This window comes from Rhamphochromis longiceps, linkage group LG11 (assembly GCF_057381845.1).
Source record: "Rhamphochromis longiceps isolate RC_006_pf linkage group LG11, R_longiceps_female_GT1.1, whole genome shotgun sequence".
NCBI classification, from domain to species: domain Eukaryota; kingdom Metazoa; phylum Chordata; class Actinopteri; order Cichliformes; family Cichlidae; genus Rhamphochromis; species Rhamphochromis longiceps.
The window spans coordinates 13,897,841-13,922,963 of record NC_140567.1 but is presented as its reverse complement, the minus strand read 5'-3'; the positions used below and the strand labels follow the sequence as shown (position 1 = coordinate 13,922,963).

Genomic DNA, 25,123 nt, shown 5'->3' with positions numbered 1-25,123 from the left:
CTTACCCTCACCACCTGCCAGTCACAAATGCCCACCCTTTACTGCCTCTGGTTGTGTCAGACTCAGGGGAGGATGAAGAACAACCCCCTGTTAAAAGGGGGTTGTTCCTCCCCGCCATCATCATGAGTTTACTCACAGGGGATTTTGTGATTGTTGGGTTTTTCTCTCTAATATTGTGGAGTCTTTAATTTGCAACATATAGTGCCACAAGGCAACTGTTGTTATAAGTCATTGCTTATACATATTTCCACCCATTCGCTTCCGCTCATCCTTTTCAGGGTTGCGGGGGGCGCTGAAGCCTATCCCAGCTGTCATAGGGCGAGAGGCAGGGTACACCTTGGACAGGTTGCCAGTCTGTCGCAGGGCCAACACACAGGGACAGACAACCATTGGCATTCACATTCACTCGCACATTCACACCTATGGGCAATTTTGATTAACCAATTAACCTATCCCCCACAAGCTGCATGTCTTTGGACTGTGGGAGGAAACCGGAGTACCCGGGGAAAACCCACGCAAACACGGGGAGAACATGCAAACTCCACACAGAAAGACCCCGGCCTGATGGTTGAATTGAACTCAGGACCTTCTTGCTGTGCGGCAACAGTGCTAACCACCGTGCTTATACATATTTATCATATTAAATAGGTCAAATAAAAGGGTTTGTTTATGGGACTAGTCAATTTATTATTTTTTCTATTCTACTGTATAATAACACGCCTCTCATATTGTATTATGTTGGTCTGTTGCTTTCACAACACGATTTAAGCTGTCAACAATTTTGAGAAACGTCGCTAACAAACAGAGCATGACAAAAGCACATATAGCATATCCTAGATATATTACAGGTATATTACAAAGACACTCTTGACATGTCATGTGAAAAGAGAAGCAAAATCCTTATGTTTATTACACAAAATGAACAGCAAAGGCATCACTTTCATGATTTACCACTTTGACTCAAAAATACTGTACTACTCAGCTGAGTAATGTCCTGATATGTGACCATTCAGAATTAGGAAAAGTAGAGAAAAAGGCTGTTCTACGTCTTTCATATGCATTGTTAGCCATGTTATGCAATTAAGCAGGAGCTCAAGAATTAGTTTTGACAGAAACTCTAGAAAACATCAGAAGTGGATGGACAAAAGAAATGTAATTACAAACAATGCATTTAATTAAAAAAAAAAAAAAAGAGGAAATGTTGAATAAATCAGCCTTTGGTACCAAGTTATAAAAAAAAAACTCACATTTAACCTGTTGATATCAAGTAAATGTTCTTTTTGCTTAGTAAAGAAAAATTAAAACCACAAGCAATGTGTTTTAGTCACAGGCAAGGTACAATCCAGGCATGTACTGAAGATAGTGATCAAGAAGGCAGAAAACTGACACTTTTGTTTGGGAGAAAGTAATGCTAAAAGAAAATCCACCATCTTTATCTCTGAAGTCAACATGATGCTACATGTTGTATATGTAATATCACACTTTGTGCTAAAAAAGCACATAAACACGATGCACGCAAAATACAAAATAAAGTACATTGTAAACACATTCTTTTGGATTTTACTTAGTTTAACCACTTTATCATGAATCAACATCACTTTCAATGTGTAAATACAGTTTATATATCAGAGTGAGAAGTGAAGTGTCTGTTGTTGATGGATTAGCAAGGCTACACTAGTCAAAGCTAGAATCCAGACCTGAGCAGAGATTATCCTTTCAGATGGTTAATATAAATAAATGACACGCCGGCTGTGTTATTCCTTGGAAGGTGATGTATTCAACGTCGGATGTAAGGTATGATTCCTAGCAGATTAATCAAAGCGTACTGCTGAATTACTGAAGCTGCTTCAGACACTTTCTTACCTTTCTTGGTCAATTAGGCTCCACTGGATACCATACATTCTAAGAGTTCGCTGATGAACTCACAACTAAAGCACTTCTTAGTCTGGAGTAGCTAAGAGGCAGTCCGGATTTTTATATACAACAGTAAAAAGCAAAGGTTCAAAATTCAGAGGTTATTATTCAAGGCTTCTGGTTGGTTCGGTCACACAGTGAAGATCAAATGATGATAGTCTCAATGTGAAAGGCATGTGAGTATGTAAAAGAAGAGGAGAGCTTCTGAAGGGGAATGGATGGAGGCACAACAGGAGTGGTAGAGGGAGAGGACGAGGTGGAGGAGGACGAAGTGGGGGAGCGGCTGGCCCATCGCGAGGGGAGACGACGGTTGGCTGGGCGGGCAGGTCTTGAAAAGCTCTTGTGGGTGGAGGAAGGCTCTTCATTTTCCTGAGAGGAAAAAAATGAATTAACATTTAGGATCATCACACCGTCCTGTCTTCAATCAAATTCACACACTTAGATACTTTACATTCTGTCATGTGTTCCATTAGTTGTCTTCTTGACCCTAGGGAAAACAACAGGCACATTTCAAACAGGAACACTAAAATAAAGCATTTTTATGTGGAAAAAGTCACACATGGTGGTCGAGGGGAAAGTGAAACTGAATATCTTGCATATGCTGCAGTTGAACCGATTTAAAAGCACTTCAGAATGATCTTGGGTAGTGCTCCTCAGTTGTGCCTCCAATTACGTTCTTTTCACGAGGTCAAATAAAACTGGCTGATAATTACTTGCACAATTTCTTAAACATTTGCATGACTTGAAAGAAGCATAATCACTTCAGCTCACTCCACTCTGCAATCTGCCAAGGGCATTTAGTCAGCTGGTTTCTTGCAGATACTTCTGTAATTTCAACACAAAGGCCAGAAAAACACTTCCACTATAGAACCATTGAAAGATGAAAGACAAGCCAGTGAGGGTGAGCAGACCTCCCTTTTTTAAACTTTATATACCACACTGCCAGTTCCTTTTGTTAAGAGCCTTTAAGCAATGGAATGGCCCAGATGCCCAGATTATAATGGAGGCTTTGGCCTGCCTCTGTCTCTTAGCACATACCAGAAATAAACAACATTCCCACTGGAGCTGTCCTCAGTCAAGGGTAATTGCCTAGTGTTTCATAATGGAACAGAACAAAATGTACAACTTCCTGGTCCATCCAACTGGCCCCAAAAATATAGTGTTACTTAAATAGATTTTGTTCAAACTTAAATACATAGTTGCAGACTTTCTTCAAGTGAACTCTCTTTATATTAACATCTTCATTGTGAAGATCTGCTGAATGAAAAAAGCATTTCCATTAATACAAGTGTGCATAATTCTGTCAAGCTCCACCCACCTGCACTACAAGCTGTATCTCTTTCACACCACTGGCACTGTGGCTGCTTAGCTGTGCATGACTGGGGTGCATGACTGGGGCACTCTGTGTGTGTCTCAAAGTAAGAGGTAAAGGCAGAGGGTTCACATTCAGCATGTCCAGTTCTGTGGCGTTCTTCTCATGTGCAGCACTGAAGAATGGGTTAGAGTTAGAATGCATCTCGTTCTGTTGGTTCAGTTGTGCCCGAGCTGCACTTTCATAATTTTTTAGAATTCTTTCAACTGCTCCATAGTTGGACCTGGATCCCTCAGGCCTCGGGTATGCAGCAAGAGTGAGGGGTTTCCACGGATGGTCATTCATTATTCGAAGCCCAGGCCTGGAGGAGTCAGACTGGCAGGAAGACCCTGAAACATGTCTTGGCTGTGCCGTCTGTCTTTGTTTGTTCTCAGCAGACAGCTGCTGGAGTGAAACAGCAGCTCTGACTGACTGAGCCTTTGCTCCATGGGGATTCTCTTTCTTAGAGCTGGAATCATCCACAGGCTGAGCTGGCTGAGTACTTGCAGGCAAGACCGGTTCAGAAAAAAGACCCTCTGTTGCTCCTCTGTGTTGTGTTTTCTTCGAAGGACTGCTTGCTGTTCGAACTTTGTGCTTGACCTCACAATGGTGTGCAGGATTATGAGAGGGTACTGATGCTTCCCTAAGAACAGCCTGTGGTGGAACAGTTGAAAATACAGAAAGAGGTTCTTGCTTTATAATAGCCTCCTCTGGTTTAGTGGTGCATCTTACTGATCTTGGTTGGACCTCAGGGTTCTGTATTGCAGACTCTGAGACAGTTGCTTCAGGATGCACACCCATGATGCTAGAGGTTGCATCAGTAAAATGTGGCTCAAACTTAGTCTCTTTGGAAGGTAAAACATCAGATTCTGTATGGACCGGTTGGAAACCCACTGAGCTGGTATTCGTTGCATTAAGACTGTCTTCTCCATCGACCCCACGGCCCATCTCTGCCTGAAATAAAGTTCGGTTGAACTCAGCTGTTTTTTGTTCCAGCATTATGTTTCTTCTGGATCCCTGAAGGTTGGGGCTGACAGGTGAGGACAGGAGCAACTCTACAGGTAATTCTCTGACAGTTGGAGGTGTTTGTGCCTCAGCACCTTTTAAATTTCCAACACCTGGACAGTAATCTGAACACAGATCTTTCCTGGCAGTCCGTATGTTGGATTCAGAGAAGCTTTTCTGCACAGATCCATATGTGGACAACTTACTGTTAGTGAACTTGCTTGTATCACAGGACCAGCGGTTATGGCAACAGGCCATATTACAGTTAGAGTTAGCAGGCACCGAGCACGATGCTACCACACCATCTACAAAAACTTTTCCTTCATTTTCTTGTAGCATAGCCCCAAACTTCCTGACAATGGATGGGCTGCTACACTTTCTGTCCACTAAAGCGCAGGGACTATGGCACTTCTTCACAGTTGATATTGGAGATTCTGGGATGTGCAGTTCTGTGTCTGGATGGGTGGGAGTGCTCAGATTCCAGGAGGAGGTCCGAGGAGGGATGGGTGGGGCTGCTGTATCCATTTCAGAGTGCACTCCATGGCTTGTCTGTGTGTTTGTGTAGCCATCTGGATCGGTGTTATTTGTTGTCCAGGATTCACTCAGCCCTTTTTTTACTTGCCAGGTGTTACCTGGAGACAAAGTGATCCAATTTTCCCTCTCCAAGGCCAGGAGATCATCGTAGATCTGGCTGAGGTCACAAGGAGCTTCATCCACATCTAGGCGCGTTTCGTTATGGCCAAAGAGTATGTCACTTTCCTGAGATGGGCACAGAGATTCAGATCGATTCCTGAAAGCAAACAAAGTGTAAACTGAGTCCAGTATCTTTCTACAAAATCAATCTAGACAATTTACATCTGAAGTTTGAAGAGAAATGTCATGTATTTACACTTTGAAATAAAACACACATGGCATTGACACTATGTACATGGTGAGCTTCAGCAGACACAGATTATCCTACTCCTATGCTGGTGCCAGAGAGTTAACATAAAAACAGGGATCTACCTCTTATCTCCGTTCTTCTTTCTGATCTCATCCTGGTAACTACAAAGCTCCTCACTTACACGGGCAATCTCTTTGAGAGCCTGAAACAGACAAACGTTGCAGAAAGAAAGACAATGAGACAAGATGAATATTGTGTAATGCCAGAGTATTTTATCACTAAAACCTAGAGCTGGTGGTATGTCACATAAAGAGGATTATCTGCAAAAGGTCACCAAGTGATGACTAAAATACAAGTACAGGGCAGAGTAAGGGTATACTGTTTAACACCACCAGTGATAAATATAATGTAATATATCTAGTGTTAGAGTTAATAGCAAATTAAAAAATAGATAAAACCCTCACAGCATTAAGAGCAATCGTATTTGTCTTCTTGTCATTGCCGTCGCTCAGGCCTCTTTCCTCATTGCCTTTACAAACATTTTCCTTTTTAACTCCACATTCTGGGGCTCCGTGATAATCAGCATCAAGCTCTGCTGTATCCACATCTTCCTTATTATCACTGACTGAGCTTTGCTGCCAAGTCCCTGCAGATTTCAATACATCCACAAGCTTAGGTTGTGAATACTGGCTCCGAGCGAACTCATTACCAACAATAAAATCACACAGACTGTCTTTCTGGAAGCAGGTGGAGTGGTGACTGTTTTTGTTACCGCAACCACCATCAACACTGATGCTTCTGTTGTGATAAAGTCCAGGTAAAGATGGATGTCTGTTTGGTTCTGACTGACTGCTGCTGCTGAGTGGCTCCGAGTGGGAGTTATCACTGAGAAGACTCGACCCTGTGCTGGTGGAGCGGATGCTGAGTCTATGCACAGCATCACTGTGAACATCCGGTCTGCCACTGTCCAGTCCAGGGCCTGCTCGCTTGGTTCTCACCTCACAGTACAGCTAGAGATGGGAAGAGGAAATAGAGGTCAGAATTTACACAGCTATGTTGACAGACTTTCAGGTTTCTAATAGTGAAGGAAATGCAATATTGTTATTAATCTAGGCAAATATATCATTTGGAATGAAAATATTTTTGAAAAATAATATCTGTAATAACATTTTTTTTATCCAGTGATATTATTAATTTAGTGACAAGAATGCATCTTTTAACAGACTAGTGTGCTACAGCATACTCCAACCTCAACCTTTGGATGAGATTAAATATAACAGATAAAACAGTTCATGAAAGGCTCAAGCAGTGCGAAGCCTATAAATGGCACCATATGATTATACAGTAAAATTCTGGATCCACTGCTTATGCATAATGATAACTTCACGTTAAATGATGAGAAGTCAGGCAAGATAGCTAATGAACATTTTTAGACCACGGCAGACTAAAGAAAATAACATTCAAAGACTTCTCTTAAATAACAGTGGATAACCTTTGGCCTCCTACCATGGAAATCTTAAAATAGTAAGCAATTCATGCCGACTAGGCTCCCTTCCCATCATGCAATGTCTAGATGGGACTACTGCGCTTTAGCCTTCTTTATTCCTCTGTTGTTTTCCTCTCTAATTTTCTGGTCTCAAGGGGGCAAATTAGAGCCACATGTTCTTTTCATAGCAAATTGTTCCAGTGCTTTTGCTCTGTCCAACTACTTGGGTATAAAACACTAATCTGCTTTTCTGGGCATGTCAGATTTCAATCCACTTGTTTAATTTCTCAACTTTATGAAACTACATAAAAACAAAACAACATTTAAACAAAAATAAAAATGTGTATAGTGCAAAATAGCAGGATGGTAAACAGCTAGTAATGTCTAGTCTATTGTTTCAATTCAGCAGCCTGATTGATGTAGGGGCAAAAACTGTTTAACAGGAGCGTGACCCTTGAGCGAATGGTCCTGTACCTTTTTCCCTGACTGCATAAGTGAAAACAGACTGCACAAAAGATGAGTGGGATCATTTGCAATGCCCAGACTTCTGCAGATGCAGTGCTTGTTGTAGATGTCCAATAGTGTTAGAAGTAAGGCACCAATGACCTTTTCTGCTGTTCTCACATAAACAGGTATACTTCTAAACATTAAAGATCAAGGATTTCCTAAACTTGTGTTCAATTAGTCAATTTGCACTTTAGAAAAGTGTGAATAACTTCACACCAAGGTGGGACCAATTGCACCATATCAGCACATTCTATTATCCAAATATAAATAAGAAACCAGTAATTTTTCTGACTGCTGCAGACTTGTCTAACATAGATGTTTACATATGGAGGAGTTCATTACTGCAGCACACCAGGTCACTGACAGTCCTAATCACTGCCTCTCGCCTGTCTCAGAGTCCAGAGGACTAACAGAGCGCTCTAATTCTTCCAATGCCTTTCTTTCCTCAAACTCCGTTGTAATGATCGGGGAGGATGTTTTCACACAGTTGATGGTGAACAGGATGTGAAGGAGGGAAGTGTTACACACTGTAGCAGCTATATGAAGCCATACATCATATAATTTCCTGTTATGGATGGACAATTAAAAGTGGCTAAGTTAACTACTACTCAACAACTACTATACAACGTTTGTAATTTTTGCATACTTGGTGGGATGTTTCACTTTTTCTGTGATAAGCTTTTGTTGTTGTTGTGTTTACTGTTATATAAACGTGCTGCAAAACAAAATTTCCCTGACTGTGACTGTAAAGACAACTTTCACCTTTAACCACAAATCTAATGAAATGTAGACATACCTTCACACTAAGAGCATCTTACCTCTTCTATTTTCTTCTGCATATCCTTCAGCTGGCTCTCCCACTCCCTTCTCTCCACGTCAAACCTTTCCAGCAGCTCAGCTTTCTCTCTCAACCAGTCCCTCTCGCTGTGCTCTACGCGGCTGCGCAGGTCCATAGCAGTAGAATATGTATCTGCCAGGATCCTCTGCTGCTCTTCCCTCTCCCTGCAGGTCGTCAATGTCTCACCGTGCTGTTCTCGAGTGCACCGTGAAGCTGAAGAGCAAGGTCCTGCTGCTGACTGGACCCCTCCACGTACCAATCCAGCAGCCTCTCTACCCTCCAACTGAAAGAACCAGACAGGGAGTGCACAGTTTGCAGAGGAGGAGGAAAAAAGTTAGAAGGGAGATAGAAAGAAAAAGAGTGGGAGAGACATTGTAGAAAACAGTCGTGATAAAGGATAAATTGCAATTGGAGAACCAGAGGATGAAAGCCAGATGACAAGACATGAAGGCAGGAGTAGGAGAAAATGTTAAATGTGGAATTAAGAGAATGAAGGAGGGGCAGGAAGAGAAGGTGGAGGAAGTGGGGGAATAATACACCATGGGGATAAGTGTGAGTGGGTTCACAAGTAGGAAGAGAGAGAAAGACAAAAAAACTGAATACTGAAAATATCCTGTAAGAACCCACACACAGGTTCATAGGTTCAGGGTTCAACTTTCTTTTCTATGGTACTTAACAAGCACAGGATACAGTGCAGGATATGGCATTTTCACACACAGGAAAATATGTCTGCAGATGTGACCTCAGTCAAATGACAGTCTGGTAATCCAGTTATTTGTGTTAAGATGGTTTTTTAACACAAATAAGAATACAACCATGATTCCTTTCAATGCAAATAGCATTGAAAACATTACTAATATGCCAATCTTATTGGATTCAATTTGAATTTTCTGTTTTAATTAAATAAAGGTCCTTTTTAAATAAGATAGGATGGGCATTTCCCCTGGGATTTTCCCTGTTGAACAGCCAAACATGGACACTGAAAGTATGTTATCGAATTACTGAGTATGAAAAGAAATCTCACAAAACTATGAACTGTAAGAGAAAAGGATAGAAAGAGAAAACTGACTTAGCCTGAAAATAACAAACACTAGAGCACTGGTGGCCTCAGTTTAATATAGCAGTTTTGGGGAAAACCCATCTGATGTAGAGAATGTGTTTTTTTACAGAACTAAGGACAGGGGGGTGTTTCAGTACACAGATCTGTGCATTCCGTGGCAAATGTGCATTTTTGTTGCTAGTAAAAAAAAAAAAATTAAAAAAAAAGGCTTTGGTGCTGGAAAGAGCCCAGGACAACGCCTGTGCATACAGTATATTAGTGTGCCTGGGTGTGTGTGCATGTGCGTGTGTGAGTTTGTATGTAGTATTTGTTAGAAAGAGGGAGATAATGCATAAGCTTGCACAAATGCGTTATTTCAGTGTCCATCCGCAGACACAAACCAAAAACCTCGGTCATGGTGTTATTTTTGCCTGTGGCCTGGGATCAACAAATTATGGAGTAGGAAAACAAGTCAACACAATCTGCCTGTAGCTCTTTTCAAAATTCTCCACAATTAGAGATGGATGATGATGGGTGCTGTCCACACTCTATTTAAACATCTACATGTAAACAAGTTGTGAAAATAAAGAAATAACATGCTTGGAGTCACAATAAAGAGCCAAGCAAAGTTTTCAATGATTGACAAAGGAAGTCAAACTGTCTTATAAAGGAAATACTGCAGGAACATGTAAACAGAGACGCAGATTACCAGCATTTCTTCCAGCACAAGGAAACATACTCATTCACATCCTTAAATTCAGTTTTGATACACAACCTCCAACTACTCTTGGCCACCCTGATAGTCACTGTATGGCACACAGGGTATATAAAGGTAACTGTGTCACCAGGGTGACCCACTATAAATAGCGAACACACAGCTTGTACAATGTTACATTCCAAGGGGAGGCGGGGAGCTGGGGTAAAGGGAGAAGGGAGCGTTGGCTGCTAAAGCAGAATGAGATGTCTCCTAGCTGCCAGCAGCATTCATAAATCAGTGGCATGCAGGGAAATATGCCTGGAAATATCGGGGCTAAGACCTCTGCCTGGGACCCTGGATGCTTCTTTGGTATCTGGAAACAACATATAGCAGTTACAAAATACAAAAGCCCACCAAAGAAAATGATGTGCCTTTAATATATGAATATATGAGCACAAACATACAACTGCTGATAAAATACTGCAGCCTTTTATTTGACTCACTTTGGCTTGAAGCCCATAATCTCTGGTACAGCAATTAATCTACAAAACATATCAGTGAAGCCAAACTTTAAAAAAACGACTCATATGGCTAAATCTCGCAGCTTCTTTATGATTCACCACCTACAAAACGACCACAAGAGAATAAATTAAAGTCTGATACTGCTTTCAAAAGGTCTCCTTAAACTGCACTAATAAATAAACAGCATCTAGCTGTTCAGCTAGCAGGATACTGTACTAAAGAGCTCAGTTGATACCACTTTAACTTTATGACTCAGTCGAATGCATTTAACGGCAGTTTTTAAAACATACATGCACAGAGTGACATGTATAAATATTCTTCATTTCATTACTATTATAGATTGTCATCAACGTGATCAAAGGTCACATTCAAAGCGCCCTAGCGATTTCTGGCCATCATAGTACACCATGTGTTTGCTTTGTCTCACTAAAAAAACTGATACTTCTGCTTCTGGCACAGTGAAACCAACATGTTGAAAATGACAGAGGAGTTTGTCACCCATGCTGAAATTGTTCACATATCACTTCAAAGTGAAATGAAGCTGCACCCAGTTCGTGCGGCTGACTTCCACTCATTGATTTGCATTCATTCTTGTCAACCTTTATGAGGTGTTTCACAGACAACGAACATTTGTTTAGTTCAGTAGTTCACACAGAATTGAAAAGAGTGAAACAAACAATAGACCCCCACCCCTATTTGATATGCAAGGTAATTACAAGTCTGCAAGTCAGTTAGTAGAGTTCTCTGCTGTAAATAGTTTGGATTTGGATCTTTAAGAGCGGCCTTATTTTTACTCTTGGTAAACAGTTTATGCTTTTGTGCCCAAAAACCTAAACTGTGGCAGGATGTGGCATCAAGACAAACAACTACAATGGAGTAAATCTTACTCAGCATGTCACATTTCACTTTTGTCTGTTTGTGCAATCCATACAGAAAACTGTGAGTGTGCATGAGAGGCAACATTCTAAATACTCTCATTTGACACAAACACAAAACACTATGGCACAAACTACTATGAGGCCTTTGCAAACATATACCAAGGACAGACACTGACAGACACCTGTGCCAAAAAAAAAAAAGCTCTCAGGTGGCAGGTAACAGTCTCTAATACAGTACATTTACAGCATCTTGGTGAAAACATCAGTGTGTGTTTCTCTGGTATCATGGTATGCTCTGCAGAAACTGAATTGTCTTTCTCACACTGGTTCACTGAGCTTTACGGACACAAAGCAGAACAGTAAATGTCCGTTTTTATTTGGCTATTTTTCAACCACACTGTGAAAAGGCCCTGGGGGACAAAGAGAAGAGCTGAGAAGTCACAGTCTGCTCTCTACTCACATACAGAAAAGCTACATTATGATAGTTAAACCAATGTGTGTGATCTGACAAATCCCTGGAACTTAGTTTAATTCTAGTGTTATTACTTCTCAGCAGTATCATTGCAGCAACCCCTTAATTTCTATCACCATGTTATAGAATTTAGGAGATTCATGACTTCACTCAGAAGGAGATCAATCAGTTTAAAGTCTGTGATAGGAATGATATGGGGCTCATCTAGCAGATAAAGCTGCTGCCATCACAACATCACAGAGAAACTACAGCTCCAACGAGCAAAGAGACATACAAAGCAGTCAGCGTGCAGTTAAGTCTTAATATTAACAGAGTATCCTTTCTTTTGATCTACAAAGGAAGAACAAGTCTCATAAGATTTAGGCATTAAAGCAGCCAAATAAATCCATTTTCTGATATAACCAGAAAAAAATGCTAAATCCCTAAAGCCACACTGCTTTGAAGAATAGCTGTGAATGGTCATTCAAGTGATCCATACAGTGCCCAACACAGCATGGCACTGGTATGCAAACTTAACTTCAAGTAGTTTCTGTCCTTTTTCACCACGTTTAACAATAGCTATCCATTGCCAAAACAGGCTAATGTTTCATTTTCCCAGAGCCAGCAGTTGAAAGCCAAGTTTGGTGTTGGTTTCTGGCTCGGTGGGAAAACTAAGTTTGTCTCCTCCATGCAAATCTTTTGTCGGAGCTGAGGCTTGAGTTGGACAGAAGCCACTGTGACTTATCACCCTGCCATATTGGCAGCAAGTCCAATTTACACCACAATGAATGCCAGCCATGCGCAAACACAAGAAAATATGCAATTATTAAAATAAGATGTGTCTGTGTGTGTACATATATATTAAAAATAAAGTCACCATCATCCCTCACTTACCTGTGCAATCCTGCATTTAAGTTCAGCTTTCTCCAGCTCCCATGCACATCTGTCTCTGGTATACTGCAACTGAAGCTCTGTTCTCTTCTCTTCTTCTCTCTTCACCTCCACCTGCACTTCTTCTAAAACCGTCTTCAGGTCCAACAGAATCCTCCTGTTCTCCCCTCCCTGCAGGAAACCAATTTTTTTTCTTTACAATCACAGAAGAACTCAGAAGAGGACGGATGTTTGATAATAGACAGCTGGTTACACAAACAAAAGATTAAACGTTCAATTTCACTCCAAAGAATAATCTAAGAACATTAAACATTAAATACACCAATTTATAGTTGTGTGCTACTGACAAAATATTTATATTTTAGTATAGCTGACAGACGAGTGGTAATGTTCTCAATTACTTGTATGTCAGCCACTTCTCTCAACAATGACTCCTTCTGGCGCATCCATTCTTCTTTGTCATGTATGTGTCGCTTTTTTAGATCCTCAAATTTCTTTTTTAGCCGTGTATGCTGGGCTTCCCGCTGCTGCTGCTGGGGTTCTGGACCTGGCCACATTTGCCCCCTGTGAATCTCAAGCTGGGACCCCGCTTCACCCTCTACACCTGCGGGGGAAGCACCGAGCTGCGTGTCGTAGATCTGACTGAAGACCGTGGGTGGGGAAGAGATCCTCCTCAACGGGTTGCGATTTTTTCCCTTGCCTCTGTCTGTCTTCTCCATCCTGGAGCACGGGACAAACTCCCATCCCTGAGAAGGGACGTATCCCCCGCCAGCACCGCCCCCACTGTGCAGCCCCGCGCCGTTCACAAAAGCGCTCCACATTTCTCAAGTGCATTAAAAGAACACATTAAAACAATAACCTGACTGGATCGATTGTTAGAGTACTATCACAAAGCAAATCTTTAAGTAGATCCATCGATTCTCCGTATGGGATACGTAGGAAACATTTTTCAAATAGTTCGGCATGCTTTCTCGTAAACTCCAGCTGCTTTTCAAGTGGTGACCAGTGGCAGAAAAAGTTATCCAAAGCCGATCAAATCCCACGTCGGCCAAACAGCAGCGCTCGGGTGAGCAGTCACAGCAGCGCTCACGCAGGACGCTCGAGTCCCTTCCATATCTTCACTGGGGTGAAGTTAAGCCCTCATTCTGCAGCAAATCCCTACGGTATTTTCTCTCGCTCTCTCTTTTAAATAAATTGCAGGTTTTCTGCTGTGTCCTAAACCTGCGCTGTTTTTAATTTCACATGTTTAAAAAAATAAAAATAAAAAAATACATCCCGGGACGCTCAGCTCCGTGCCGCGTCTCTGCCCCACACACAGAGACGTTGTAGGCGACAATCCAGAGCAAGCAATGACAAGACACCCAGTAACCACTCTGAGGCGAATGGGAGAAGCTCCCAAAAATATATCGTGGAGTGCACTGATGTAAGAGCTGCGGAGTATTTTTACCCCCTGTAACCATGAGTTTATACCCTTAAAGCCAAATAGCTGAACGGCGCCTGCAGGGGTATTAAGGAGTAAAAGAGATGCTCTAATCTACACCGGGCTCCTCTAATTACGTCGCAAGAGGTGCCACCTTGTGTTGTACCCATGGCAACAAATCACCTCACTGTTAGCTAAAAACAGCTAATCTTTACTCTTTAGAAACGGCGCACATTTTTTCTTTCTTTCCTTTTTTTGAAACTTTTTTTTTTGTTAGCGTAATACTAACACACGGTATCTCAAACTCCTGCAAAAGAAACTTACCTCCCCAGTAAACAAAGCCTGCCATCTCTTCTCTCTTAGCCATTTCTCATCCGCTGTCTTAGCATGAGAGGGGGTGACTATCACGAGGAAAGCGACGAAGGGTGTGTTTGTATTCATCCTCAGAGCCACCACTGTGACTCTAGCCTTGTCTGTAACTTCAGGCCTGTAAAACGTGGGCTAACTCGTGCTGCTTTTATTATTAACGTTGTAATTAGCAGGCGAAATAACAGTAGCGGCTTACATTTACATGCACTACATAGCGTTTGTGTTAGTATGCTATGTTCACGCGCAAAAATACGAAGCACGTGCAGCTTAACCAAACACTGCGCTCTTACCTGTTTTTCCTCTGATAATCCCGAGTGTTGCAGTGAATGTCCTCATCCCCCAAACATACACATTTCATTTCAGCCAGCAAAATTGGCTGAAGTAACTGGAATGCGGCGGTTCAGTTAAAAAAGATCGGAGAGCGAGAGGCTACCGCTGAATTTATGCTTTCATTAACTGGAATAAAATCCCCCTTTTCTCTCTCTCCCTTTCCCTCACCGTCTCTCCTCCTCTCTCCCTCCACAGCTGGCCCTAATATGTGACGTAAAACATCCCACCGGTGGGATGAAAGCAGTAGACCGGTTCCGCCCCCGTCCTGGTGGTCAGGTCCGCTGGATAAACAGATTCACCAACGGTATGCTTTTGCAGACTCACCCAGAGGCATTTTGTAAGATTCTCAGTGCAACACTAATGCAGGTAAAATGACAGTGCTCCTGTTATGCTTCCCGTGACTGTGTGGATGATCTGTTGTACATTCGGCTGACATTTGGTGGTGACTCAGCACAGCTGCCTAAGAAGAAGAACTTGCAGGAGATGTAGTCCTACAGTATGAGTGTCAGTGTTATTGTGGGAGGGTGCTTGAGTGTGTGTAGGCCTATGTGCATTTTCACAGACTTGACAGAGTATTCATAAAAGATGTGTGTTTATTCCTGTAGTCACATAAATAAGGCACAAACTTTTCCCCTCACAGGCATTTTCAGACAGCTTTTCTTTCTGATTCAAAGAATCATCTTAAACCTAGATTGACCTGTGAAGGGAATTCTATCACAGGTTTTCACAGTAGGAAAAATTGAATGACATACTCACCTAAAACTCCACTGTCGCTTCTAGGTGTGTGGTCTCCAGGGAATGTTGAAAGCAGCTGAACAGATGAGTGGGTCATACTTGGAAAATGAAAAAAACTGTACCTTGTGTGACCTTATGTAATGTGTTCAACATAACAAAAAGTGAAATAAATGAATATGTTTTAAAAAAAGAAGCAATAAAAAATAAACATAATGTGATACAGAAAGTGTGCTCTACAGTACAAAGAACAGGGTGAAAAGAAATACCAGTTTAAAAATGGTGGCATAAGACAGTGAGGAAAACAGAACAAGAATGAGGATCAGCAAAATGATGGGCTGAAACATCTGGAGCGATGGCAGTTGAAGGAAAAATGGGAGTGAAGAGAAGAATGATGAGCATTAGAAGAAGAAAAGTGTGGGGGGGAAATGTGACAGTCACTCTTGTTTTTATCAGCTTACAGAAAGTGGCTCCTCTGCCTGTTTGTCGTCCTGCTTGGGGACATCCAGGCGGTCTATGAAGCTCTGCAGCTCTTTCCTGAAGGCTTTCATCTGTGCGTTGATACGATACAGCAGCTCGTGCTCTCTGATCCTGAGGAAGAACAAATTTGGACTTTCAAAATCAGGTAAATTTGGAGGAGACTACGACAGTGTAGTGATCACACAAAACTGTGATAGTTTTTTCATGTAACAATTACCTGCCACCTTCCTCATCCTCATCCAACCTAGCAAACAGCTCCCCATTGGTGACATATACTCGGGCCTCAGAAATGATAGTGCTGGTGTCAGTGATGAGCCTGTCAATGGTCCGACCCAGCCTCTCCGCCTCGATGCGGATGTCTATCATCTGCTGCCGGTCCTTCAGGCTTCTGGATAAAAAACGACTATCTACAGGTGAGTAAAGAGAGCGCGTCGGGGTGAGGCAGCGGATGTTTCTCACCTCGTCTGAGTCACTCTCTCCTCCAATTGGGCCCTCGCGTTTGCGATGTGGCGGGAGGAGGCGAGGGGAGGAAGCCGAGGCTGAAGGTGTGTCATCGTCCCGCCCTCCGTCACTCTCTGCATCGCTGTCGCGAGGGCTGCCACGGATGCCCAGGTGAGAGGCCAGGTCGTAGCGCTGCATGTTGGAGAGCAACACGCGGTTCTCGTACTGGAGCTGCATAACTTTGCCACTCAGTTCGTTGATCTGCAGACGCGCTGCTTTCAGTTCCTCCTGGAGAGCCTCCACTTTAGCAGGGTCAGCTCCTCCTGGGGTTGAAATAATGCAACAATGGAAAATGGAGCATTAGTTCAAATTAGGGTTGAATGTGCAGCTCCTGGAGGGTTTTTTTTTTTCACATTTTTTTTCACCTGGTTCACATTTAATAAGCTTAAAAAGAAGAGATGCCTCTTTACTTGCAGTGCAGTTGCTTGACTCCTGCTACAACATCAATGACAGGCATTTAGAATATTAAAAAACATACAAACCTCCTCCGTGTCTTGATCCAGGTTCGTGGGACCCAGCCTTGTATTTAAGTTTATTGAGCTCACTTGTCACCTGAAGAGGAAACTCAGTGTTATCCTGATGTGTGTTTAGCATCAATCAGAGTCATTTACCCAAAAGAAAAACAAGGAAACACTTGCCATCTTATGTTGCTAAAATTAAAAATGTCAAGTACTAGATCTAGTTTGTTGCAATTTTCCTGAAAATTGGTGCTAGAAAGCTGTCAGCATTTTTATTTTTTTAATATTTACATTTTTCGCAGTTACTGCAAAAAAATGTTTGTTTGTTTTTGATGTTGCAGAAATGTTTCAATTTTTTTGTAGATTTTTTTTTACAAGATATATATACACAGTGGGGCAAAAAAGTATTTAGTCAGCCACCGATTGTGCAAGTTCCCCCACTTAAAATGATGACAGAGGTCAGTAATTTGCACCAGAGGTACACTTCAACTGTGAGAGACAGAATGTGAAAAAAAAATCCATGAATCCACATGGTAGGATTTGTAAAGAATTTATTCGTAAATCAGGGTGGAAAATAAGTATTTGGTCACCTCAAACAAGGAAAATCTCTGGCTCTCACAGACCTGTAACGTCTTCTGTAAGAAGCTTTTCTGTCCCCCACTCGTTACCTGTATGAATGGCACCTGTTTGAACTCATCATCTGTATAAAAGACACCCGTCCACAGCCTCAAAAAGTCAGACTCCAAACTCCGCCATGGCCAAGACCAAAGAGCTTTCGAAGGACACCAGGAAAAGTATTGTAGACCTGCACCAGACTGGGAAGAGTGAATCTACAATAGGCAAGCAGCTTGGTGTGAAAAAAATCAACTGTGGGAGCAATCATCAGAAAATGGAAGACATACAAGACCACTGATAATCTCCCTCGATCTGGGGCTCCACGCAAGATCTCATCCCGTGGGGTCAAAATGATCATGAGAACGGTGAGCAAAGATCCCAGAACCACACGGGGGGACCTGGTGAATGACCTGCAGAGAGCTGGGACCAAAGTAACAAAGGTCACCATCAGTAACACACTACAACGGCAGGGAATCAAATCCCGCAGTGCCAGACGTGTTCCGCTGCTGAAGCCAGTGCATGTCCAGGCCCGTCTGAAGTTTGCCAGAGAGCACATGGATGATACAGCAGAGGATTGGGAGAATGTCATGTGGTCAGATGAAACCAAAGTAGAACTTTTTGGTATAAACTCAACTCGTCGTGTTTGGAGGAAGAAGAATACTGAGTTGCATCCCAAGAACACCATACCTACTGTGAAGCATGGGGGTGGAAACATCATGCTATGGGGCTGTTTTTCTGCCAAGGGGACAGGACGACTGATCCGTGTTAAGGACAGAATGAATGGGGCCATGTATCGTGAGATTTTGAGCTAAAACCTCCTTCCATCAGTGAGAACTTTGAAGATGAAACGAGGCTGGGTCTTCCAACATGACAATGATCCAAAACACACCGCCCGGGCAACAAAGGAGTGGCTCCGTAAGAAGCATTTGAAAGTCCTGGAGTGGCCTAGCCAGTCTCCAGACCTCAACCCCATAGAAAATCTGTGGCGGGAGTTGAAAGTCCGTGTTGCTCGGCGACAGCCCCAAAACATCACTGCTCTCGAGAAGATCTGCATGGAGGAATGGGCCAAAATACCAGCTACTGTGTGTGCAAACCTGGTAAAGACCTATAGTAAACGTTTGACCTCTGTTATTGCCAACAAAGGTTATGTTACAAAGTATTGAGTTGTATTTTTGTTATTGACCAAATACTTATTTTCCACCCTGATTTACGAATAAATTCTTTACAAATTCATGGATTTTTTTTTTCACATTCTGTCTCTCACAGTTGAAGTGTACCTCTGGTGCAAATTACTGACCTCTGTCATCATTTTAGGTGGGGGAACTTGCACAATCGGTGGCTGACTAAATACTTTTTTGCCCCACTGTATATATATATTTTTTACCTTTTTGTTCTCTTCTTCCACATCTGCTAGATTCCTGCGGAGAAGTTCGGCCTCGTCTTCCACCAGCTGAAGCTGCTGCCTGAGCTCTGAGAGAGCCTCACCCTGCTCTCTGCTCTGTTGACCTCCACTGCTAGAGCCATCCACTCCAGCTGCTGCCAGACTAGGGGGTAAAGAGCAGACGAGCAGTGTTAATGAGGACGTCGGGTGCTTTTACTCTTCCAGCTTCTGCATATTCAAACTTGAAATAATTTCAATAACTATCTTTGTCAGAATTTACATATTTAATGTTCCCCAGTCCCCAGTTTTTCTTTTCATAACAGCTATCATGTCATTCCACTAAGCTGCCGGTTGACTCATCAGGATTCTGATGAATGAGTGCCAAGTACCTGTCCTCCCTCATGTCATCCAGCTCAGCCTTCAGCCCTCTGTTCTCCACCTCGAGCTCCACAATCTTTCGCCCCAAGATGTTTGCTTCCTCCTCCACAAGGCGTAAACGGAGCTTCAGCTCAGATTCACGAGTGGTGGGAGGCCCTCCAGCCTCACCTTTAGGCAGAGGGCTGTCCACATCCCCATAAAAGGACCGATACTTCTGGAGCTCCTGCTCAAGTCGGTCCTTCTCTTTGTCGATCTTTGCCATCTTTTTCCTCATCAAGATGGCTTCCTCTTTGATGAAAGCTAGCTGGCATTTCAGATCTTCATTTTCTTCCTGTGAACAGATGGAACATTTATTTCATTCAGTAACTTACCAACTTTTGAGATAAATAAAGTACGTCTTAAGTATTTTGCCCATTCTTTAAGTTCTCTGTATTTTAGTCTCATAGACAAACCAGAGACAATACAGTAGCAATATAGCTTCTCTGGTGTTCTCATGACTTTGGTAGCCTGCTTAAAAATTTACACCCAAGATCCAGGTTTGATGTTACTCCATGTTACTTTTACTCACTATGAAATATGACTCTCCAGCCAGTCTATCACATTTATTTTTCATTTGGAGATTTACACAGGAAAAATAACCTCTTTATTAAACATATCAGCCAAAGGTTATACCTTTATAAGCTTATAAATTGCTGACTCACCTCTGTTGGGGTCTGTGGAGTCTTTCTGTCTGCTTTCTGCCCGTCCTTACTGCCTTTTCTTTTGAGTGAGAGCTGCGGGGAAACAGTGGTTACATCACCATCAGCGGCAGCTTGGCGTTTTCTTACTGAGGGCAGTGATATCATCCAGATTTATGGAACACTGAACACTCACTAATGGAAAAAGAGGACTGCTTAAACTCGCCCTCCAGAATGTTTCTGGTAAGATATTCAAATTCAAAGCACGCTGCTGTCTGTGCAGTTGTTATTTTAGAGCCTTGAAGAAAAACACCCAAAAACAACTGGTTTGTGAATATAAATATTTCTTACACATCACATCATAAGAAAGACATTTTGTCCTAAATATGTAATTTTACTGCAGGGTAGTAGAGCTGCTGCACTGACAACGAACCTGGCTGTTATATTGCTATAAACCCAGAGTACCCAAAGCAGGTTTTTCTGTTTTTGTTTTGGGATTATTTTACTTACATTTTAGCTCATTTTAATCTGGAGCATTGGAAAACTGTGGAAAAACTCTGAAAGTATATTAAGAATTACTGCCTGATCTGCTCTTGAACCCTGTTCTTCAACCTCACCTTCACATTTTCTCCAGTGATATTCAAATGGCATCTTATAGTCTAACTTTTGGTTCAGGTAACAATTTGCATTGTGTAACTGTCACAGATAGTCAAACAAATGAAGACACACTGGCTTCAGCCTCTCACCTCTTTGGCCTTCTCCATTTCATTTTGCAGGGCCTGTTTGGTGACCTCCACCTCTATCAGCTGCTGCCTAAGCTTCTCATTCTCCTCCTCTGTCTTTGTCCTCTTCTCCTCCACATTTTCCAGCTCATGGTGCAAGCGCACAGACACATCCTTTGCCACCTGGGAGAGGAGTCAAGACAGAATAAAGAAAAAAAGCATATAGGAAATTAAAAAGAGGAGGGAGGTCCAGTCATTGTTTTGATCGTTAATTTAGATGATGATAATGAGGATGATGGGACATCCAAAGACTCACTTTCAGGTCTTGCTCCAGACTTCTAAGCAGCTCGCCATCCACTTGGCCACTTTCTGTGATCCTGAGCCTCTTTCTCTCAGCCTTCTTTAGTCTGTACTGGAGAATCCGACAGTTCTTGTTGGCTCTCTCCAGCTCTCTGCGCATGTCCTGCAGTTGGCATGCGTCTTCTTCATAGAAGGTATCCCGCATCTCATCCATCTCTGCCCGCATCTCCTCGATTTCATTCTAATAAAACGTGGAAATGAAATGCGTGATGAAATAATCGAATCCAGCATCTGTTCGGTAAATTTGACACTTCCATAAATATGTAGTTTTCAGCAGCACTACAGCAGCGGTGATCATGCAGTAAGCGTGCAAATACAACAAGTGCGACTGTTGAACACGCCAAAAGAAAAAAGAAGAAGAATAGAAAAACCATGGCCTATTATTTAAGAAAATTTAAACCCTGGCGTAGAATTGCATTACCTTCAAATCCTCGTTTTCATCCTCCAGTCTCTCCAGCTCTTCATGTAGTTTCTGGTCTGGCTGCGCAGCCACCTGCGAACTGTCGCGCTCGGGGGACAGCTCGGGCTCAGAGCCCGGCGGAGATGCTGATTTCGCCTGCATCTTTGTCCCTTTCTTTCCTAAACTCTTATTCAAGTGAAACTGTATTAGCTCGGACTGCAAGCATCCCTCCTTCCAGAAGCCGGGTCCGCAGCCCACTGTGCCTTTCGAGCTCTTTTTGTTGCTAGTTGCCTCCCCTCCCCTCGGATTTTTGCTCCTCAGTTTGGGGGATTTGGATGCGCAGGGTTGGTCGGAGACAACGCGGTTCTGATCAGCTCTGGAGGACAAGGAAGCGTCTTCTGCTGGTTGGACGGCTCCTCTGTCTGCCGCCGCCGCCGCGGGCCTGCTCTGCGTCGGATTTTCAGCACCAGCAGGCTGGACAGCAGCCGCGCCTCTGGTGGCAGGAGCGCTTCCGGCCTGCCGCTCCCTGCCCGTGGAGACTGGAGAATGACCTCGGCTACTTCTTCCTCCCCCTCCTCCTCCTCCACCCTGTTTTGATGTGATGGGCTTTGACGGGTTGCTGCCCTTCTGCGTAGTTTTAGAAGCAGCGTCTTTTAGCCCAGCCGGAGACGACGATCGCTGCTGCTGCTGCTTCCGGCTGCTATTGTCTGGCTGCCGCGGCGACTCGGCAGATGATGGGTTCATCATGGTGTCAGAGGATCAGCTCATCATCAACAACATCCATCCCCTTTACCAGTATCCTTGTACCTGGGGGACAATTGACTTTTTAGACATAAAAAATAGAGAGGATGTAGGCTGAAGAACGACGCTCTACAGGTCGATCAAATAATTTGCCTCTTGGAGTAAAGCCTGCGGGAAAAAATATATAAAATTTGGGGGGAACTGGCAGAGATTCACCGGGAGGCACCACGGATCACCGTGTATAGGCAAGGCTAATTAGGTTACACCATTGCCAGAGGAAAGCTGCCAGTAGTTGTGTTGTGAGCACCACTGATTAAGCAGTCAGTCATACAGACCCTGTTAGATGAGATGTGTTTGAGATCAGCTGCAGCTCGGCCGGGTAATAAGACAATCCACATTTACATCACACGCACCCAACGGGTGGGAAGTGGGCGAGAGAGAAAAAGAGAGAGATTGCGAGGTTAATGTAACCTATTGTCATTGGCTATTAAACCTTAGACAGCAGCCAGCCAATTAAGCAGCGCTACTTGCTCAGTTGACAAACAGCCGGTTCAGAGTGGCCCCTGATCTGATCCCCGAGCGCCCTGAAAGAAACAAAGGGCGATCCAGCCTCGTGATGGATCACTAAGAACCACTCTCACACTCATCCGGAGATAGCTGTTTCCTGTCAGCCATCATCTTACTCTTCGTTTCCAACATGCCCGCTGACTCATTACTTGAATGGAAGATGAGCGACAAAAGTGTCAGAGGCAATAAAAGAAAAACGCCCTTTTTAAGCTATTACACAGCTGGCATTGTTCATGCTTTTTTCTCTCTTTGTTGCTTCAGTTTTAAATGGACCAGGAATCGACTGGCTGCCTCACAGTCTCCTATTTAGCGCCGAAAAACCAAAGAATACTAAATCAGTCCAAACTGAGGGGGAAAAACTGCTCATACGGGCTCATGTATTGCCTGATGTGTCTTCTACAAACAAACAGCAGCAGCAAGTGTAAATCATCCCACCTTGGAGGCCTGCCTGAGAACATAATGTGGAATACAGTCAGACATTTGCCCTTCATACAGGTTATTGTTGCCCACATTCATCTAAAACACGCCTGAGTACTCAAAGAAAAAAGGTATCGCCACGTGGAAATTATGCACTTTCAAATCCATCTCTTACCTTTTCTGGGAATTTTCTTCTTCTTCTTCTTTTTGTCGGATGCTAAAGGGTAGTGATGATGGGGATGCAGAAGAGATGCTGACTCGAGCGCCTCCCGACCACCGAGCAACCTGTTTCAATATTCATCACATTACATCATCGCAGGGAGGGGCCGAACTGCACGGAAACGAAGCTGGGCTCCTCTCATTGGAAGAAGGCAGGAGCCTCAGTCTGTCCTGCTTTCGATGCCTCGCTCTGAATTGTGATTGGACACAGGTTCTCGCAGCATTATATTAACCTGGTATTGAATCATTAATTTTTTTTTTAGACTGTCTGCACATGCAGGGCGTATGATTGTCTTCTATTTTAAAAGCATATAAGCATCATTTACCCATCATTTATATATATTTTTTGTTATGCAGCATGATGTATATTTGCATATACAGTAAGATACTGTACAGACACTTAAAAACAACATTCCATAAAATAAGCAAATATTCTAATTCAAATGTGTAACATTGTTTGCTTATTAGACTTTTGGTTATACATTAGAAGTCACACTTCCCTCTGTGGCTTTTAAGCGAAATACATATGAGTGTAGCGCGCGGCGGACACTAAAGCGGTCGCGCCAGAATGTCACGCTAAAAAGAAAGATTCTTTAAAATACAAGGGGGAGCAAGCGAGTCAGATACCACGGGCACAGAGAGGAAGCAGGTCTGATCAGAAACAGTTTATTACTAGGCCAGGGAGCACAAATAAAAACACCCTTAAAATGTACATAATAAAATGTTTGCTCTCTACTAAAAACAATTCTAAAACCCGTAAAACTACCATTTTCTACATTCACTAAAACCCCCCTGCTATAATTAGGCCACATGTTCATTATGGGTCCATCAGCAGGCCAGGAATTCCTCCTTTAGAGCAGAGTCCACGCCAGCCCAGTCTTCAGCAGACAAGAAAGAGCCACCCATCTTCTTGTCCTTCCGCTGGCCCATCACTTCCCAGCCCAGCTTGCGTTCTGCACCCGAATCCATGATGCGACCACCGCCACAGCTCCCCTTGCGTCGGTGTCCTGCAACATAACAAATAGGGGCCAGAACAATGGTCCCAGAAGCGGCCCTGGCTCATGGCCATGGTGACCCTCTCCCAATCCAGCTGCACCCAGTAAACAACAGTAGAGACCCTACTCACAAATGCAGGCAGAGGTAAACCTCTGCCCTGCTGCCAATCACACGCGTTGTCTCTTACTGTTGCCGTTCCATGAGGTCAGGACTTGGTTGCAGCATCACACTGGCCATCTCGCATTAACCTTCCAGTCTGGGGCCTCTCTCCTTCAGTGCCCAGCTAGCCTGTTTTTAAAAGGTCTTTACACAGCTGATAGGCCACCTCTGGACACACCCCTGCCTCAGCAGGTGGTCCCTATCAGCTAATTTGTCCCATGTGCAGCCAGTCCACAGTGGATAAAAACCATGTCACATAAAACACTAAAAACCATGCAATAGAAACAGAATAAAACCATGCAAATAAAACACTCATAAATAAACACTAAAAATCAGAATAAAAACAATATACAAGATAAATACAAATTTCCACTGTGTGACATGAGCTCTTAGCTCTGTGGTGTTTAAAACATTAATTACATTGGTAGTTCCCATATGACGTCTTCTTGGCAGCTGTTTTCTTTTTCCCAAACCGAAGTTGATGCACAAAATTCTTCCACTCCCAGGAGTCAGACTAGTTAGTGCTTGGAGAGAATAGAGGCAGCCTTCATGTACTGCTTTCGGGGGAGTAAATGAGAAATTGCACAGAGAAATCTGTGTGCTGTCCATTTCTCCCAGCAAATTTCTCTGGATGTTTGTTGTGAGAAAATGGAAATGGGTTGAAAGCAGGTTAGTGTGTTAGTCCCAGGGAAAATATATACTGAGGGTAATTTATTCTGTTTGGGAACAGGCTGAACTC

General features: G+C 43.0%; 2 protein-coding genes across 4 annotated transcripts; both read right to left on the bottom strand.

Annotated features, from left to right (window-relative positions):
- Positions 1 to 1,068: 1,068 nt before the first annotated feature.
- mtcl3a (MTCL family member 3a) lies at positions 1,069 to 15,316 on the bottom strand. 2 transcript variants are annotated; one of them, XM_085422396.1, is made up of 8 exons: positions 12,864 to 15,316; positions 12,466 to 12,633; positions 7,965 to 8,267; positions 5,618 to 6,163; positions 5,276 to 5,355; positions 3,233 to 5,060; positions 2,366 to 2,401; positions 2,146 to 2,283 (listed from the first exon to the last, which is right to left on the bottom strand). In XM_085422396.1, exons 1-7 carry the CDS (start codon positions 13,281 to 13,283, stop codon positions 2,384 to 2,386), a joined length of 3,363 nt encoding a protein of 1,120 aa, XP_085278522.1. In that variant the 5' UTR covers positions 13,284 to 15,316; the 3' UTR covers positions 2,146 to 2,283; positions 2,366 to 2,383. The 2 variants fall into 2 exon arrangements, with proteins under 2 accessions (XP_085278521.1, XP_085278522.1); XM_085422395.1 differs by lacking the exon at positions 2,366 to 2,401 and having other exon boundaries at positions 1,069 to 2,283; positions 12,864 to 15,315.
- A 22-nt stretch (positions 15,317 to 15,338) lies between these two features.
- On the bottom strand, positions 15,339 to 24,730 carry mtcl3 (MTCL family member 3). 2 transcript variants are annotated; one of them, XM_085422397.1, is made up of 11 exons: positions 23,186 to 24,729; positions 21,307 to 22,092; positions 20,842 to 21,066; positions 20,550 to 20,708; positions 19,828 to 19,899; positions 19,138 to 19,457; positions 18,752 to 18,911; positions 16,777 to 16,846; positions 16,011 to 16,557; positions 15,775 to 15,904; positions 15,339 to 15,660 (listed from the first exon to the last, which is right to left on the bottom strand). In XM_085422397.1, the coding sequence occupies exons 2-11, from the start codon at positions 22,030 to 22,032 to the stop codon at positions 15,550 to 15,552; spliced, it is 2,520 nt and encodes an 839-aa protein (XP_085278523.1). In that variant the 5' UTR covers positions 22,033 to 22,092; positions 23,186 to 24,729; the 3' UTR covers positions 15,339 to 15,549. The 2 variants fall into 2 exon arrangements, 1 of the variants encoding a protein (XP_085278523.1); XR_014913742.1 differs by lacking the exon at positions 15,339 to 15,660 and having other exon boundaries at positions 16,011 to 16,181; positions 16,253 to 16,557; positions 23,186 to 24,730.
- Between the last annotated feature and the right edge of the window lie 393 nt (positions 24,731 to 25,123).